The 19,741-nt window shown below is 37.7% G+C and overlaps 1 protein-coding gene across 5 annotated transcripts in view; it reads left to right on the plus strand.

The window, feature by feature from the left end:
• LOC127444027 (chromodomain-helicase-DNA-binding protein 9-like) overlaps positions 1-19,741 on the plus strand; it is a 111,416-nt gene that overhangs the window by 5,594 nt on the left and 86,081 nt on the right. For all 5 annotated transcript variants that reach the window (XM_051703184.1, XM_051703162.1, XM_051703192.1 and 2 more), the window contains exon 2: positions 11,662-13,331. In XM_051703184.1, coding sequence (XP_051559144.1) covers positions 11,796-13,331 — 1,536 coding nt within the window. In that variant the 5' untranslated portion in view covers positions 11,662-11,795. The remainder of the gene's footprint in view (positions 1-11,661; positions 13,332-19,741) is intronic.

A 19,741-nucleotide genomic window follows, 5' to 3' on the forward strand; every position in this document is an offset into this window, starting at 1 on the left:
TTTCTGCACGAGTTTCCAAGTTAGATGTCCAATATAAAGTGTCATTCCGTTGCACTTTCCCCAATTGAAAGGTGGAAATTCAGACTCTCCGAGTTGAATGGAATTCTTCATGAATCACAGCAACAACAATACAGAGCATTGCGGCTTCCCCTTACAAGAGCAAACATTTGGGGACACACGCACCAGGCGTGTGTGGCAGTGGACTCGACGTGCTGAAGCAACGCATATACAGCAGGCGAGTGTTTGAAACAGCTAGACAGAGCGCAGTTAAATGGAACACAATGCAGCGTCTCCAAACTGAACTTCAATTTAACACGCATATTAAAAACGCAATGGTTATGGTGTCTCCTGTTATTTGAAAATAGATGGTTCAGACAGTCACTAAAAAAACTGGTGCATGCTTACTAAGGTTACTACAGTAACCTGAAGGAAGAACAGACAGATGTCCGTTGGGCACATTCTTTCAGAGTTGGACAGCGAATCTTCACATAATGATAAAATATGATGCATTATATTTTGAATCTTTTGTACATTTTGTAACATTTTATAACAGCCTACAATAATGAATAGATGATACACTGGAACAACAAGGCACAATGCAGCAGCCATAGACGTTTGTTAGACATGTTATTATATATACAGTTATGAACATAATCGCCCCTCGAGCACTCGAGTAGACAAAATGACTAAAATGCCCATCCTTAGTACCATCACCAAACTCAGTCTAAAGTGCTGATGGGCTATATGAACTGACAGAATTTGCATTATGGGAAGCAAAATGACATTCAGTGGTGAGTCAATGGAAAAGACTCTCACTTGGCTCCAGCAGAGATAGGATAATGTGAGCCCACATACATTTTCCTTTGCAAGAATATCATCTGCTTTGAGTCACGATGAGATAGCAGATAATGGAAACACTTTTCCATTTATAGATTAAAAAAAGAAAAAAAAAGAAAACATATTTAGCCAGCATTATATTAATGTTTTGTACGTCAACTAAGAACTGCCTTAGTACAGAACTTAAAATCTTTCTACACTAAAAGTAGGGGTTATGGTTAAATGTCCTGTGCCATGTCATGCGCTGGTAAGCAGTTGTTTCTATTTTTAAGAAGTGGCTTTTGTCATTCCACAATTGAAGTAGGTTCATTATTTGTCCACTATTATTAAAGATTACGCTGATCCACCTTAATGTTTAAAGTATGCTAAGAATAGAGAAAGGTTTGTCAAACCTAGACTGCACTCATTTTCAATTTCTTGTGCAAGACCTGATTGACTGTGGACATTGAGTACTGATATTATAGCTCACGGCTTCAATAATGGAATTGGCAGTGTGAGTTAGTTTAAATGCAGATTGAGGATTATCCAGGATGAAAACATGTTTAGTCATGTTTAGTCCAAGGGTAGCCATGTTCTCATTCTGAAAGATCAAACTGAAGGTTGATTGTTGAGAGCATGGGTTGTTTCTGAAAACTTTTGTTATCTTTTACTCACTCTCATGTTCTTCCAAAATACTTCTTTTCTTTTTTGTTTTTTCTTCTTTTTTAGTGGAACACATAAGGAGATGTTGGGCAGAATGACAGCCATTTTATGGAAACACATTCACTAAATGTGAATGGTGAGACTAACATATTGCCTAACACCTTCTTTTGTGTTCTACAGAAGAAAGAGAGTCATACAGCTTTGCGACAACATGAGGGTGAGTAAATGACAGAATTTTCATGGTAACTATTGTTTTAATTTCCAAAAAAAAGAGAACAATTTCCTTGGTGCAATGAAAGTGTTGAAAAAGAGAGACAAGAAAACAGAATCTTCCTTCTGTGGTTCCACTTTTGCTGTGGATGTCATTGAAACTTCACTCGCCACCTGTTGTGTTGATTAAAGCTTGCCTATGCTGTGGGAAAATGAATCACTAAAAAAAGAGGCTACTTAATTGCAGTGGTCCAGGATCAGCTTCAGACACCCAGAAAAACCCCCAGACCATAATCAAATACAGCACAGAAACTGGTCTCGGGTCTCTGGTAGAAGGCAACCTCTACCTGCTCTTTAGATGAGTCACAATCCAACATACACCGATCAGCCAAAACATTAAAACCACCTGCCTAATATTGTGTAGGTCCCCCTCGTGCCGCCAAAACAGCACCAACCCACATGCAGATATGGGTCAGGAGCTTCAGTTCATGTTTACATCAACCATCAGAATGGGGAAAAAATGTGATCTCAGTGATTTGGACCGTGGCATGCTTGTTGGTGCTAGTGTTGTCACGGTACCAAAATGTCAGTAGTCTGTACCGACACCAGTGAAATTTCACGGTTCTCGATACCAATTTCGGTAAACCGTATATATATGCTAATATGACAACATTCTATTGAACACTTCTGTTTAGCCTATTTAAAAAGTTACTTTTCTTTGTAAATAATAAATTAAAAGAAATGCATGTTGCCTTCAGTGTTTCTCAATCAACAATGCATTGCTTAAGTGTTTTTAAGTAGTGCCCTACTGAAATCTGGTTTATTTTTTACCAAATCATGTTTTACTTTTTATTATTATTATTATTATTATTATTATTATTTTCCAGAATTCAATGTTTTAGTTTAATATAATTTCATCATCAAAATGGTGTCTTATCAGTTCATTCTAAAAACATTTTACAAGTGAAAATAGGACTGTTCAACATGTCATTGCATTTTACCCCAAATTTTTATTCAACAGCAGTCATGCTTGTGATATATTGCTTCATTATTATTATTATTTATTATTATTACAGTGAATCATACATTTGTAATATATTTCTGTCACAATTTCTGCAATTTCAGGGCTCTAGCTTATATTTTGAAGCATGCTTTTATTATGACGTGTATTATTTTATTAAGCTAGTGAATTAGTTTTTTGAAACACATTGAATCAGTTAATTAATTAGTGACTTTTCCTGAACTAGAGATGTTAGGCATAGTGGTGAAATGTAGATTTAAAAGGACACTTGTTTGAATGGGTAACTCACCCAAATAAGACATTTGTCAACATTTACTTACTGTCATGTTTTTCAAAAGCCATTTGGCACATGTATGTTACTACCATGTTACTTTTTTCCAGACAATGAAAGTAAGGGGGTCATTCTGTCTAAAATCGCCTATTTGGGTTCCATAGAACAAAGTAAATCATATGAGTCTGAAACAACATAAGGGTGATTAAATGATGACAGAGTTTTTAATATCCCTTTAATATCTGTTAAAGACATGGATGTGTAAGGTATAAGAAATAGCTAGTTTACAAAAATCAGACACTCTATTTTCATTGTGTATGTGTTGGGGGGAGGGTTGCAGTACTTTTCAGTAGTAGGAATGTTTTTGCTTGTACAGATAATGCCTGCACCGCTAATGGTCTGAGACTCTAGGGCTCTTATCAGTCTGTCTTTCGGCTGTAGGCTGATGCAGTTGCTGGAGAACACCTCTGGCCTGTGGAGGTGGGAACTGTTCTCATGAGAAAAAAAAGTCTGGCTTGATACTTGCAGCCTAGGAAGCCATTTGATATAAATCAGCGTAGTGCCTTGAGCCAAAGATACAGAGATATACTGGTATCTGGACCTGGAAGGTTGGTATTGACATGGCCGTTCACACAAATCTGTTTGTTTTGGGATGTTGTCTCAGTGCCATAATGTTTCATAAGAACCACAGATAAGCCATTGCCACTGCAATGGCTTAGAGAGTCTTTGAAATGTAGCAATAATTGAAACCACAGTACATAAGGCACAAGTTTAGCCTCACTTATAGCCTGAGTGATCATAAATATCATGTCAGTTTCATCCATAGATTATGTGACTTGACAATAAGACTTGATTACAATATACTTTCCTAAATGCTTCCTGGTTTGAGACAGGTGCCCTTCTTGAAAAACTTTTGTTGTTTTGCTTCGCTGAAGTCCCAGTCATAAAAAGGGAGGTACCCTGTAATTTTGAGTGCTGACGGTGAAAGATGTATGATTTAAAATCCCAACAAAGAGCTTGGAGTTTGCTGCTAATTCAAGATACAAGACTCTTGTTTTGAGCTTTTTTTTTTTTTTCTTGTTTGAATGTTACCACCCAAAGGACACAATGTACACTACACTTTGTTGTGTGGTAATTGTTTATCAGTTTATTTTAGAGGTAGGGAGACTCATACATTTGTTGTTATTAGGGATGCACCAGTGTATCTGCTGATATGTATAGGCCAATTACTAAATATGATACCATGACGATTGATGTGAAAAGGAGGTTATTTTGCACTGCTAAAACATTTTTGCAGTTCTAAAAAATAGAACTCACATTTTACATAAGAGAGTGCATTACAAATATATTTTATGCATGTTTTTGACATGCTTTCCATTTCCTGGATTTTATTTATTTTGCTTAGTATTTCTGTTACAAACAGGAAACAACCTCTTTGTTTATTTATATGTATATAAATTGTATACGGTACAATTAATTGACAATTAATTATAAATGAGCCATACGTTTTTCATATGGCATTTTCATGCTTATGACCCATAAGCCGATGGCAGAAAATATACATTTTCTCTTATTAAATCTGCCATATATTCAATAGATCTAAACTATGTTCAATGGAAATTTAGTGTTAAAACTATAAATTAGCTTTTGTACCTCTTGGTACATTTTTAAATCATAATATCCTAGCAAAATTTAGTAAGTGGCAAAATATTGGTTTCTCTATTGGCCTATAGGTTTTTGCAGTACTGCCGCTCCCTATACGCATATTACGCAGTCTGCGTAGGGCACCAACTCCCTAGGGGGGCACCAGAAACTCCACATTATACATTACTGTTATACATTATTCAAGGACCCGATAGCAGTCGTGGAACACAGTCGATAGCCTCGCACATGAACTTTCTCACCGTGCTTTCGCACAATGCCCCTTACTATGTCAGACAATCTCGGAGTTCTGCATAGGGCATCAATTGGCCCTGGGTTTTTGTTAATATCGGTATCGGCCAGAAATCAATACATCGCCAGACTTTTGACAACATGTAAGCGTAATGCAACTGAAAACTTAAAAAAAAGATATTAAGAAAACCAAGAAGGTGTCATCAAATATAATATATACATAATGTTGACTTATTGGCCTAATTATTGTGTTTAATGGTAGAGAGAGAAAATGACTGAAACCACTGACTGCTATTGTTGTAACGGACCATGTTTAGATTTCTTTGCCTTGCCGTTTATTTTATTTATATTTTATCTGTGTGTGTGTTATGAGTCATCAGGTCGTGACTGACCTCGATTACAGCCTGTGGTCTACGGTCAGGACAGCATGCTTCTCTCTCACCCTCTCTGTCCGGTTGTCTGCATGTGCGTGCATGCATGCGTGAAATGAAATGAGCTCTCTGTACATCCCACACAGCTCATGTTATGCAGTCATTCCTGCCCAGCTCTCCTAACCAGGTTTTGACAAAAAATTATATGCAGTTCTCACTCACTCTCTTTTTCTCCTCTCCTCTCTCATCCATAGCTGAGGGAAGTCTGAGGGGAGTTTGAAACACCTGGTTTTTGTCTTATGCTGAAAGCTCTTCAGCTGCTGTGCCTGTTGTAATGTCTCTGAGCTTCACTAATGGTGCCAAATGTTCCCCAGACATTCCTTCCCCTTTCACCTCTCTCAGGCCTCAGAGAGTTCTGAAAGAGTTTATTCCTGAAAGAGACTTTCTCAAGGAGATGAACATGTTAGATGTGCATAAATTTGGCACTGTCTCCTTGAATGGATTGATGTAACTACCGGTCGACCGATATGAGTTTTTCAGTGACTGATAACGATATCTTGAGAGCAGGATGGCCAATGTCAGATATGCCATTTAATAACAGCAAATATTAATAAGAAAACAGAGAAGGGGTCATCAAATATAATGTATATATATAATACATATACATACACATACACAGGGTTTTTCCTGGCTCAAAATGAGGCGGAGGTGGTACCATCCTGATCATGTGCACACATACACTTGTTTTATGCCTTCACTGGCTGAAGCAAACACTTACAAGCAACATATATTTGGTGTACTAATAATTAGATGATTGGAGAAAATGACAATTATCAACTTATAGCATATTTAATTAAAAAAGCTAACCTGTTCAACATTAAATTAATTAAATACAACATAACAGCTAATGTGTTCATTTATTTTTAACAAACAGCAAACTTGATTAACCTCTTAAACCGATAATAAGATCATCTCTGATCTCAGGTATGTGGGTGGTATGGTGGGAAGGGACGATGTGTAGAGACCAGTTGGCCACTGTTTTACAGCTTGGATTGGACTGATCGCTTAGATTGACAGGTCTTTATTTACCATGCGCACAACTGAAACAGTGCTGGATCTTATTACTTGTTACTTACTCTATGTAATTATGTTTCTGGTTTATTGTGGCATTTACAAATGTAAATAGTTCTTAGTTTCAGTAAAACCCTCAGATCACCTTGTTTGGAGAGTTTTTTGGACTTTTGATAAAAAAGGCTACCTTGATTCCAAATGCCATAACTTGCTTTGAGATAACAATACAACATTTTGCCCAGATACAGTTGACATGATTGTAGTCATCATGTCAAGCATGAATAATTAACAAAATGAATAAATAAACTGCATCACTTTCTCAGCAATGTTGTAACATAAGAGCCTCCAAATGAGATGTACGCTTGCATTTTTGAGAAAATCAAGATTATGCGTGGTTAGTAATTAAGTCACTGAAACAAGGCCATGAAACACATAATAGATTTTGTAGACTCCAGTTTTCGCTCACAAAATAAACTTTTGTGAGACACTATTTGTGTTAGAAAGGCCGTATCGTATCACGTTCTTCTTCTGAGGTAAATTCACAGAGTGTCTTCCAAAAAAACGATAATGAGCTCAAACGGGAAAGACTGTACCTCGTTGGTTCCATACGGCTTACACAATCAGAGAATATTTGTTTTCGATTTAAATTGGTTCATTTAAAAGTAGACAATCCAAGCTTTCTATAGACATATTTCTCATGTCTGCGAGGCAAGTATACGCTGAGTTTAGGTTCGTTTTCGTGACATGCTTCTGACAGAAGTTCACGGAGATCGAGACGGCAGAAAACGCATCCTGTTTGATTTCTTTATTTTACAAAACCACAAAGTTTTGCTGTTATTGTGAGTGTACACCAGAGCATGTGAGCGAAGTGGAGCGGTGTGACGCTCCGCTCAAGTACCGCTCGCGCTCACATGGGCTGAGGAGCCCCTCTGGGTGAAATATAGACTATAGGCTGACATTTATTAAATTATCAAATGATTAGTAATGTACACATCTAAAATGATGTGATTGTATTGTGTTTTTGTATATAAAATCTCGTTGTTTATTTTGGACTGGTTTACAGCTGCTGTTAGATAATCGGGTCTACCAGAACTTCCTTATCATTTGTAATCAGCCAAATATTTTTCTGTTAGCACATATGTCATTGAACGTCTTCAAATAATGCCTCTACATTATTCAGTTCTAAATTACATTTATTTACTTTAAACAAGTCATCATACACGCCTCTACAAGTGATAAAACGTGTGTTGGCACGGAAACTCGCATACACGCAAATTTGTGCTTTTGAGTTTAAACTGGACTTGAGAGACGCAACTGACCCAGAAAAACACAATCTTTTCAACTTTAAAGTTTGTTCGAATCGTTTAAATAATGAAAACATGGACTGGTACCAGGAAAAATATTGCAGGTAAAAGTGAAATTCATAATTGGTTTTCAGTTGTCTCCACATAATGATTATACTGTAGATTTGATACATTAATAGGTTTCTGATTTAATGCTATCAGACATTGGGTCTGTAAATTAAAATGAGCAATTTCTCATCCTAAATTTGTGTTCAGTTTAAAGGGTGTATTAAGTTATCCAGAAAACAGCAGTGAATGTTTTTCTCTTTTTCAGTGTTGTTTTATTAATATTCTCTACAATTTTATATATACGAATCATATGCAATCTAAAGGACTGTGGTTATTTATATAATAATTATTATATTAGTAGATACCGTGTGCCCCCTTTGTTTTTCCTTAATATTTTTTAAAGCATTATTAAGTAATATATTAAGTATATTAAGCATCATATGCGTCAAACGATCATGTCTTGTGCATGCGCTCTTTATATGTACAGCAAGGTTTAACCATGGATTTAACAATAAAAAATATTTGTCCTGCATAAAGTGAGATTTTGTCGAATATATATTAGATGAAATCATGTTTAATGATCCTAAAACAAATAAAAATTATTTAATTCACAAATTACACTACCTTTGTTTAAGAAAAGTTTTTTTTTCCTATTGTACAATCATTTATAGGTTTCATTTATTGTTAAGGTGTTGATTTGGCTTTGGGAAACTGACCAGCAGTTATGAGCCACTTTATCCCGAAGCAGAAATCGAAAGCAACAGGCGGTCGATTAAGTGAGAGAATTCCGCTATGAAATTCTCTATGCGAGTAAATCTTTACTAATCAAATGATCAATTGTACAATAGAGGCATAAAAGCAGAATGCTCCACCTGCAAATTAGGACACACTGATCTGCAAGATCATACATGTTTATTAGTTTTGATGCAGGGATTTTTTGTGTGTGTGTTCGCCAGGATTCAATATGCTTTGCCAATATACAGTGTTATTAAGCTTACAAATTCAATTGAGGGTGCTCAAATGTTTGCAACCCTGCAGAACCGGAGCTGCACTGACATGATTGTAAAACAACAAGATACCTTACTTATCTATTAATTTATTATCGAATAGTAGTGTGGCTTACTAGCTCACCTTTTGCTGCACTACCATGTTCACGTAGCACATCCTCGTGCTCTCTGGCAATGTGACACATATGACTCCAAAAGGAATATTTGCTAATTCTCACGGTCTCTCCACTCTCCCTTTTGATATCCTCATTCTTAACATAAATACAAAGAATAAATTAATTTAGGCTATAAGGTTTGCAAATTTACTAAAACAATGTTAGAGCTCCATAACCTCAGGCCTATTGTTCCTTTCGCAGATTCCCAAACCAGCATATCACGAAGCACATTCTGGGTTGAACGAGCGGCCTGAGCGAGCGGAGCGGAATCTTCAAAAAGGCACTCTCGCTCAGGTGAAAAGATCACCGCTCCGCTCACATGCTCTGGTGTACACAATTAAAAGTGTATGTATAGAATGATGTCTTGCTCTTATCTGTATGACCAAAAATGACGGAGTATTTCTTTCTGCTGTTATCAGGGAAAAAGTCAGGTGATCGCGCCGGCGCCTCCGGTGACCACAGAGGATTGACTGTTATGCTATCAATATGTAAACTATGTAATGCTATTTTGAGCCAATGCCTGATTAGCTTGCTTGTTGTTAAGCTTAAGTGAGGGCTATTGCCTTATTTCTGCTGGCTCTATGGAGATTATTTTTATAGTGGTTTAATTTCACAGCACCACTTGGGGTCTCTATCTGTGCACGTAACTACCTGCCTGAGTTTCATCTACAGTTGGAGGCGGCACGAAATTTGACGGAGGCGGCCGCCTCATAATTCTCTATGCAGGAAAAACGCTGAGATATACATTCTCTCTCTCTCTCTCTCTCTCTACCGGTCAAAAGTTTTGAAACACTTACTCATTCTTTATTATAATTATTATTATTAATTTTTTTTTTTTTCTCACATTTTAGAATAATAGTAAAGTCATCAGAACTATCGAACAACATAAATGGAACTATGGGAATTATGTTGTGACTAAACAAAATCCAAAATAAATCAAAACTGTGTTATATTTTAGCATCTTCAAAGTACTCACCCTTTGCCTAGAATTTGCAGACATGTACTCTTGACATTTTCTCAACCAACTTCTTGAGGTATCATCCTGGGATGCTTTTTAAACAGTATTGAAGGAGTTCCCATCTATGTTGGGCACTTATTGGCTGCTTTTCTTTATTATTTTGTCCAAGTCATCAATTTCAAAAACTTTTTCTTTTAAATTAAATTTTAGTTTTATAATGAAATAAATTAATATGGTGGCACAATTATATTTTTGTCTACAAAACTAATTTCAAACATTTAAGCAAATGCCCTCATATCAAAAGATTTTTAAGATCATGAGAAACATTGCAGTCAAGTTTTTCAAAACTTTTGACCGGTAGTGTATACACTGATCAGCCACAACATTAAAACCACCTGCCTAATATTGAAACTGTTGTGCGTGAAAATCCCAGAAGATCAGCATCTGGTACCAACAATCATGCCACGGTCCAAATCACTAAGATCAAATTTTTTCCCCATTCTGATGATTGATGTGAACATTAACTGAAGCTCCTGACCTGTATCTGCATGATTTTATGCACTGCACCTCTGCCGCACGATATGCTGATTAGATAATCACATGGATGATTGTTGGATTTGAACAATTGTGGCGAGTTCACGCTGTTTTGGCGGCACAAGCGGGACCTGCACAATATTATGCAGGTGGTTTTAATGTTGTGGCTGATCGGTGTGTGTGTGTGAAATAGAGAGAGAAATATATATATATATAGGCTATTCACAATGTATGATTTTGCCTTTTAAATATTTATGTATTTATACATTTATTACACTAACTACATTACTACATAACATGTTTGCTTATATGCACTTGTGCGATTTACATTGATTATAACAAGCGCTAAATTGGTACCATCCCTTTGAGAGAGTGGCTGCTCTACAAGCAAGCATTTACGGTTGAGTGAGTGCAGTGCACATTAATGAGAGAGAAGTTGCACGGTTGTTTCCCCTCATCCGTGCAATGTATGATTAGAAACTTTAGAAACTCTTTTTGATCAACAACTGTATGTAACAAAGGATTTTAAAAGAGACATGAAATGAAAATGGGGTGCCTGGGTCTCGTCTTTGGATACAGAATACACGGAACGAAGCAAAAGGAAACTTTTACTTGTATAATGTGTCTTGCTTGTACAAATATTTATTGTACACGTTCTCAAATGAAAATCTACAAGCCCTTAAGTTTTGCAACACTTTTACCTTCTAACAGACGTCCAACAGGCGCGTTACTGGTCTGTAGCCATGCTGTAAAACAGAGTTTGTGACAGATGTTGTGAAAACAGTCCAGGCAAAAGTTTAACCAAAGTCAGAGTTGACTTTGTTAAATGCAATGTCAATGCTATTTCACGGCTGAACTAAAGCGATGGTGATAATGTGATCACGACAGATCTGGACCTACTGCAGCCAGATAAGGTCAATTTCCTTCAGGGTGCGCAGGTGTGCACTCACGAGACAACACTCTGTAAAAGACGAGGCTCAATCCAGCTTCTTAATCGACAGCTTCTTATTCAGTAAAAGGATTGTGGTGCTCAAGTTCTTCGTCACTACATAACTCAAGTGTGTCAAGTAAAATCTGAATATTTACTCGCCAGTAGCTAATAACAGACATGTTTTATTCGCATAGCATGAAATTTGGTTGCATATGCAAGTGATTTACTCGCTATGTAGAGGGCTGAATAAGGTACTAATATGGTATCAGTGAGTCCATTTTTTGGGGTTGGAACTTTTTAAAATGCACTCACTGAATGAAAAATCATGAATGTTATTGTGATGGTTTCAATTCTCATAATTGGTACATATCTAAAGTTGTGTAATTGTGTTTTTTTTTTTTTTTCTAGACTAAAGCCTTCTTGGTGATGGACACACAGTGGTTCAGCAGACTCTGACGCTCATCATCTCCATGTTACATTCAGTAGTCCTGTTGTATGGGCCCACTGAGGGGGGAAGACACTTCATGCACTGAACTCGTACTATGACTGACCCCATAATGGACTTTTTTGATGACCCTAATATATTTGGGGGAGGGCTTGACAGCCTTGTTCAAGATGACCCAGGGTTTACCCCTGGGACTGTGTCCTTGGAAGATGAACTTAACTTGGGCCCTGGCTTTGAGCCTCTTTTGGTGGATGCAGGGTCCAGACCTCCGGCTTCTACCATCCAGCATGGGATACCCTACAGTCAACCTGTGGGGCATTTTGACACTATGAAGTCACAGTCTTTTTCTGGTCCAGAAAGAGGTAACAATGGTGGAAGAGCCTTTCTGTCACAGCAGCAGCAGTTTCAAGATCATTCTATGAACCAAGTGCCCCAAACTAATGGACTGTTTCTTAACAACAGCCCCATGTGGGGAAATCACGATCAGAATGGGAATAACACACTGAATCAGCACATTAAACACCACCAACAAGATCAACATAAACAATTTCAGCAGCAACAGTTTCAGCAACATCAAGTTCAGCATCAGCATCAGCAATACAGTCAGCAACATCTTCAACAAAGACAACTTCCAATCTCAAACCAGCAGCACCTCCCGCACCAACAGACAGTCCAGCAAGGTTTGCACCACCTTGGCAAGAACTATCAGGATCATCCTGGCTTTTACTACCAGGGCAACGTCTCCCAAAATCATTCCCAGCAAGGCCACCATAACTCCCTCATTGTGGATGGTAGTCCCTTCCACCCTGTGGTTGCCCAGGGTGGACATTCACAGTCCAAACCTTATCTTGAGGCTTCAGTGATGCCTGTGTCCTCCCAGCAGCACAGTGGGTTTCAGGTGGCCCAAGAGGTCCAAGGCTTTACTGTGGGTCCAGGGTTGCAGGACAATGACCTGGGCTTCCCTGTGCAGTCTTCCTCTGCAACTCACTCTTTCCCATCTGGCTCAGCCAGCCATGCCTCATCCTATCCCACTGCTCATTACTCTCTTCCTGGTCAACCTCCCCCTGTAGTAAATGCAACTCGGTCTTACTCCTCTGCCCCGGTCTCTTTGACAACCTCTTCAACTGCTATCCCATCATCTTCCCCAAACCTTTTGGATACCAGTTGTCCATTTCTGTCTGCTTCCGGAATGGAACATAAACGGCAACAAGTCGAAATACCTGGCAGTCCAGCACAACAGTGCCACTTCCATGGCATGCAGAGCTCCAAATTGAGCCACAATCCCTTTGGCTCCTCTGAGGTGTTCTCAGACAGTCTAAACTCATTCTCTGTGGCAAAACAGAGGAACTGTGATATGGCTGTACATTCAGTCACAAACCAGATTGAAAACAGCAGCAATGGGTTTCAGGCTCTGGAGGAGGCCTTGCTTGGAGAGCAACATGGGGAGAGACTTGAGGACCTGGGTAAAGCTCCTGATCTTTTGGGTGATGAGTTGTTGCCTCAGTTGGAGTCACTTATTCAGGATGAGAGCTCCAACCACTCTTGGATAAATGCAGGACTAGGGGATGAACAACAAGAAAAAGAGGAAATTATGGAGGATGGGCACAATTTCCCAGTGGACATCAATAGACAGGTGAGAAAAGAGGTTGTTGGACCTTCTGAAATGCTGCTGAAAATAAGCACGTTAACATGCACAATTTTACACTGATTATGCTTAATAAGCGACACAGATTTTTGCCCATTACCCTGATTTCATGTTGTATGTAATTGACTAACCATTTATGTTTTAACATCAAAAGCAGAGAGTAACTCGATTATTTCAAATGTCATGTAGTCTAAATGGAGATTTCTTGAATAAGCTGATTTTTGGTAGCTATCAGCGTATTGGTGTGCATATAATTGTCACTTGTTTTGTTTGACGGCTGGGATGCTGGAGTAGGCCAAGTATTGTAGCTCTGAGCGCTCAGATTTGATTTCTAGCTCTGATGGAGCCATTTGAGAGGAAATGAGTGATTTGGAACAATTTAGCTGTTTTTGGTGTTTTAACTCCACAGGGAAATATCAAAGTTAATGACATGTTGGATGAGAGCAAAATTACATGATTGTTGGAATGTTGCCCAGCAGACAACAGACTATTTTATAATGTGTAATTGTGCGGAAATAGAACAAAACAGACAGAGAAAAAGGCTCCGTTAAATAATAATTATTAATCGCTTCTCCTGTCTAGGGGCTGAGGGCCAGCAGGTAGCACCCGATTAAGAGTGGCAGTGGTGTGTTCAGGACTTACTGGGATTAAGCATACTTAAGACTATAACAAGATGTAGGTCAGGCCAGCCATAGGATAGCAGGAGGTGCACTCCGGCTGGCTTGAGTGTGTTTGGTTTGTAGTTTTTGTGTGTGTGTGGATGTGAGATTATTGTTTGTGAGTGCAGCCAAAAGGGAGATGTTGATAATGAGGTTTCCTGAGGGAAATGGAGAGAGAGAGAGTTGTCTAGTCTCTGATCACAAGCGTCTGGCAGTGCTTTCAGTGTGTCATCTCTCTCTCTCTCACTCTCTTGTGATGCAGGAACATCAGTCTTTTACCTCAGCTCATTGCTGCTGACACAGGGAGTTGAGGCTCAGTGATTCAGTTGACACACACACACACACACACACACACACACACACACACACACACACACACACACTGTGAACTCTTTCCACCAGTTCTGCTGGGCACACATAAGTCAGACATACACAAATACGTGTAGCTACCCAAATAGAGATTCTAATTTACCAGTGCTTTTTTTTTTTTTTTTTTTTTTTTAAACAGATGAAAACAAGTGTCTTCTTTAGATAGATTTAAATTATATTTTGTTTGCATTTGTGAGATAAGAAATGTAATTGATTGTGTAAAATAGGCACATAATATCGATCGCAGTCCCCTGAATCGAATAGGAATCACATCATGGCAGACTTTGAAGTATCAACAAACATAGGATTGCTGGCTAAGAGAATCGATAAAAGATTGTATCGTGATGAAACTTGTGATTTACACCCCTAATAGTATAAAAGTAAGTAGCATTCAGTACAAAATTCAAATAAATGAGACTTCATATAGGTACTGACTGCTGAGAAGCATTCAGTTGGATTGTTACATCGTCCTTTTAGCCAATTTGTGTGTCATCACAGATCCTTAATTAAAGCAGAGGCAGGATGTGGATTAGAGTTCATATCGTGTGGCTTCCTGTAGTGAGTGTGTTTGTGTAGCTGTGTCTGTCTGCATTTGTGGGTGCGTATGTGTGTGTCAGAGAGAGAGAGAAGCCATTCATGTGCACTGGGCTGTGGAAAGCCAACAGATTTATAATGTGAGGCAGTCCCTGGGTAAAAGAGAGAGATGCACTCAACCTCTTTTCTCTCCCTCAGGGTCTCAAGTGCGAATTTGTGTTTTTATGTTCTAGGTCTTCTTCAGCCTCTGGTCCAGCAGGGCTAGGTGTTTCAGTAGTAAAAACCTGCTTTCACCAAGGACCTTAATTTTGTTTCCTCAGTGGAAAGTGCCTTTTTAGATGTTTTTCTATGGTTTGCTTGGGTAAAATATGTGTAATGAGCACAAATCCTTTGAGCATGTGTTGAATCATATAGAGTGATTCCTAAATTTTAGGTAGTATAATTAATCACTTGAACAAGAGTGTTGTTGTACTGAATATCATCTTGCATTAGGGTAATCACAGCCATGGTAATACTTATTACAAAAACACGATTGTATGTGTTATATTGCTTTTATTCAACGGTTTTATAGATTAAGTGAACATGATGTCAAACAGCTGGCAACCGCGCTTCCGGGTTTTTCTGAGCAGCAGCTTTGGTGAATATACAGTTGAAGTCAGAAGTTTACATACACTTAAGTCATTAAAACTCAGTCAGCAAAATGTGACATAGGCTATACAAATGAAAACTACCATTTAACATGATATGTGCCTTTACTGCATAAATTATTGGTCCACATACAGTAAATAAAAAAAAATAAATAATGGACTCACTCATTATTCAAACTTAATATCAACCGGTTTCTATTAAAAAGTTACTTTTTGCATTCAAAATAAATGCAAAGACATACTTTAGGAATATTACATTATTTGAATTCACACATACTTTTCACAAATAGTTTATGCTGTGGCATTGGAGACTGTATGCGAAGTCCTGTTAGATCTTACATGGTGGGATAAGATCATTGTTTGATCATGTTTGGCCTCATATGTCGTTTACTATCTCAGTTTGTGCGATTCCTTTGTGAAAAGTTGAAATCTACCAGCAGCAGTGGGTCAATTGGGTCTTATTTGAGCCATGATCCAGGAATCATATTATATTATTTTGTACAGTATGTCAAATCCTTAGTTTGTCCCGATCCTGATGAAAATCTAAAGAAACTCAGATCTCTGATAATCTTTTGGAAAGTGGGTGTTTTAACTCCACAAACAGCACTTTTGGGGCATTTTCAACTCAATTTGAACAAAGTGGACATTAAAAGCCTTTCTGTTCTGGGGTGCCAAAAAAACCTGGAAGTGCCGCTGGCAAGTATTTGTTTGTAAACAGTAACTTCATATAAAAATGAGAAGTTAATTTGCTACATGCTCCATCAAAATGATTTGTAAGTTGCAATGGGCAGTTTTTGGAAAAATATAAAATGTGGTCAAACTTTATTTTTGGACTGTTTGGGGTTTTCTGTTGTTTTTGATAAAACGGCTCAGCTTTCAAATTATCATAAAATTCTAACTATAAATCTAATAGATCAAATTTTTTTATTTTTTATTATTGCTTCAGCTTCTGTCAATTTAAACAGGAGCATTGCATACAGTGTCTCTACTTTGACCAGTGCTCCTAATTTACTCTAAGGAAAGATATCCATATCAAAAGTTATAGTTAACTGAAAAAAAAAAAAAAAAAGTGTTGTGTTTTGCTAAAATTTTAAATACCATCACTGTCAGAGATGCAACAGCAGATGTGAAGTGGATACAACAAATTTTAGCTGGTGGATGAGCTATCTGCTTATAGATATGCAAACACCATCAGTTGCTCTGAGGTGTGTGTTGTCTGTGTGCAGGTTAGGGATGCACCGATCCGATACCTGGATCAGTATTGGCTCTGATACTGACATTTTTAGATGGATTGGATAGCGGTCCGACGAGCCTTATCCAAATCCAATACCATGTGTTAGTCATGTTCATTCCTGTCAAGTAGGGCTGGGCGATATGGCAAAAAAAGAAAATCTTGATATTTATCAAACTTATGGACTATTCACAATTCAGTTTTTTCAGCTTGTAAATGTACTCAACATGATTCAAACTGGATGTTCTTTATTATAATGCAAGACAACCTGGTTAGAGAAATCCAAGTTCTTTTCATTATAGGAAACAAAGGCGTGCAAGAAATAAGTGCACCAGAGGGGGAAGTTGTCAGCATAGTGTAAATGTAAAATAAATCAAAATCGAATAAACCCTGATGTTCAAAAATAATCTAAAAAATAAGAAAACTGCAACATACTTTTTAGCCAGTGTAGGTATTCATTTTATCTTATACAAATCTATCTAGAAAGTTATCTAGAAATCCATATCTATAAATTATCAAGTTTTTCAAGAAAGTACTCATTGTATATCAGACAATTTGTGTGAATATTCATAAACCCCTGCAGATAGAGATGCGCCCTCTAGCGGTTCACGCTGAGCAGTGCAGCAATATTAAATTTATTACAATTCAACTCGCAGAGTTTCTCAAAATGATCATTGCCAAATGTTAGCTATAGATGCAGTACACTTGAAACACTCACAGAACAAAGCAATAATTAGCGATCTATCTGAATCATCATAGTAAAAGGAGCGGTGGATGTTTGATTCTCCCTATATAGCCTCTCCATGAAATGAAGCACTCAATACTGTCACGTAACTAACGCTTTTTTATGGGTAAATGAAAAGAAAGGAGACCGTTCACCAACGTGCACACCAAGGCCAGTTATGGTCTTAAGCCGTTGTATACATGCATGATGGACGAAGTTGAGCTACAATCACACACTACAATCGTACTGGGAATATTACCACTGTCTTTTATAACAGTCTCCGAGTTGTTAACCTGTCACGTTCATTTGGAGCGTACCACAAACGTGCTGCTCATCAGATCGGGAGTGGCATTAAGACAAGCACTGTGAATTCTTTTACTCTTCCTTATTCAGCTTTTGGTGGATTTACAATGTATTTAACTACAGCATTTGCAATGTTTTTATGCAAAATCTCGATTAAAAAAATCGAATTAATTCAAATTAATCAGAAAAATCTAAAACCCCGCAGCCAAAATTGTCAAGCTCCAAAAATGACATAGAAGAACCATAAAGGCACCATTGAAGTAGTCCATATGACTCGTGCATTTTATTCAAAGCCACTTGAAGACGTGCAATAGCTCTGTGAATCTCAAAAGGCTTTGTTCAGGGCCTGAAATTCGGCATGGGATTGCGGGTATTGCACACAATTTTAATAATTCCTGCAAGCACCACGTTCATAGCACAGGAAATTCCTGCACACTTTTATTCACTTCACTGTGCAGCTAAGAATTATTAAACCAAAAGGTTCAGATTAACAAATCAAATATTTTGCTGCTCTACTATTAGTCATAATGCAGCACATTTGACAAGAAAGGGAGAAATGGCAAAAATGCTTTGTGTACCAGCTGCATGGTGAAGAGAGACACTTAATCGCCTTTTACATCTCTCATCTCCATCTCTCTAGTGTTCCATCAGAAATTAACGGAGGCTCTGGGCAAAAATACCCCCGAAATTCAAAATATGAGGGCAAAAAATTTCCCCACAAAGAGTTCTTGTTTTATTAATAACATCTGATATAGTTCCAAATACATACATCGTGATCTTTATTTGTTTCGTGCCGTCCGTTGTGCAGATGTTGCCGAGTCAGTGGCGGATGCTTGCACCATAAACGTGCACAGACGCTTCTCGTGCTCTGCTTCTCACGCTCCGCATCAGTTCAGTGTCGTGCTCACAGGGCTAAATTACGTGACCGTTCGGACCATTTATTCAAAATATAGTGACCTAGTGAGTAACGCTGTCGCTTCCTGTGCTACTTCCCTGCCATCGGCTCATCTCATGTATCTGTCTGTTTGAAAAGCCTCCTCACCAGCTAGAAGCCAAAAGTGCAGGAAGGCTGGATGTTATATATTTATTATGTTAATCAGGTCTGAGAGAACACAAAATATAATGTAACCAAAAGCTACAATGTAGTTAATAATAATATTAACAAAAATAATATCTGGATAAATAACCTTGATGTTAAGTAAATCATTATTAATGATACAATAATAACTTTAACCACTAGTGTATGAATCATATCTCATGACTAATTTTCATTGTGAAATGTTTATTTTTGCATTGTATTATTCAATTGGCATGGAGTTACTAAGTTTTGTTTAAATGGATAGTTGATCCAAAAATGAAAATTCTCTCATCATTTACTCACCCTCATGCCACCCCAGAAGTGTATGACTTTCTTCAACACAAAAGAAGATTTTTAGAAAAATATCTCAGCTCTATAGGTCCAAACAATGCAAGTGAATGGAGACCTTTGTAGCTCCAAAAATCACATAAAGGAAACATAAAAGTAATCCATATGACTCCAGTGTTTAAATCCATATCTTCAGAAGCGATATGGTAGGTGTGGGTGAGAAACAGAACAATATTTAAGTCCTTTTTTAACTTTAAATCTCCAATTTCACTTTCACTTTCAGACTTCCAAAAAACTGTTTCTCCCCACAACTATTATATTGCTTCTGAAGATATAGATTTAACAACTGGAGTCATATGGATTATCATATGGATATGGAGATATTCTTCTAAAAATCTTCATTTGTGTTCTGCAGAAGAAAGTAAGTCATGCACATCTGGGATGGCATGAGGGTGAGTAAATGATGAGAGAATTTTCATTTTGGGATGAGCTATCTCTTTAAGCTCCTCATTCCAAATCTGGAGAAATGCTGTCATCTCCTCCATGTCGATGCATTAGTTTTGTA

This window comes from Myxocyprinus asiaticus, chromosome 1 (assembly GCF_019703515.2).
Source record: "Myxocyprinus asiaticus isolate MX2 ecotype Aquarium Trade chromosome 1, UBuf_Myxa_2, whole genome shotgun sequence".
NCBI classification, from domain to species: domain Eukaryota; kingdom Metazoa; phylum Chordata; class Actinopteri; order Cypriniformes; family Catostomidae; genus Myxocyprinus; species Myxocyprinus asiaticus.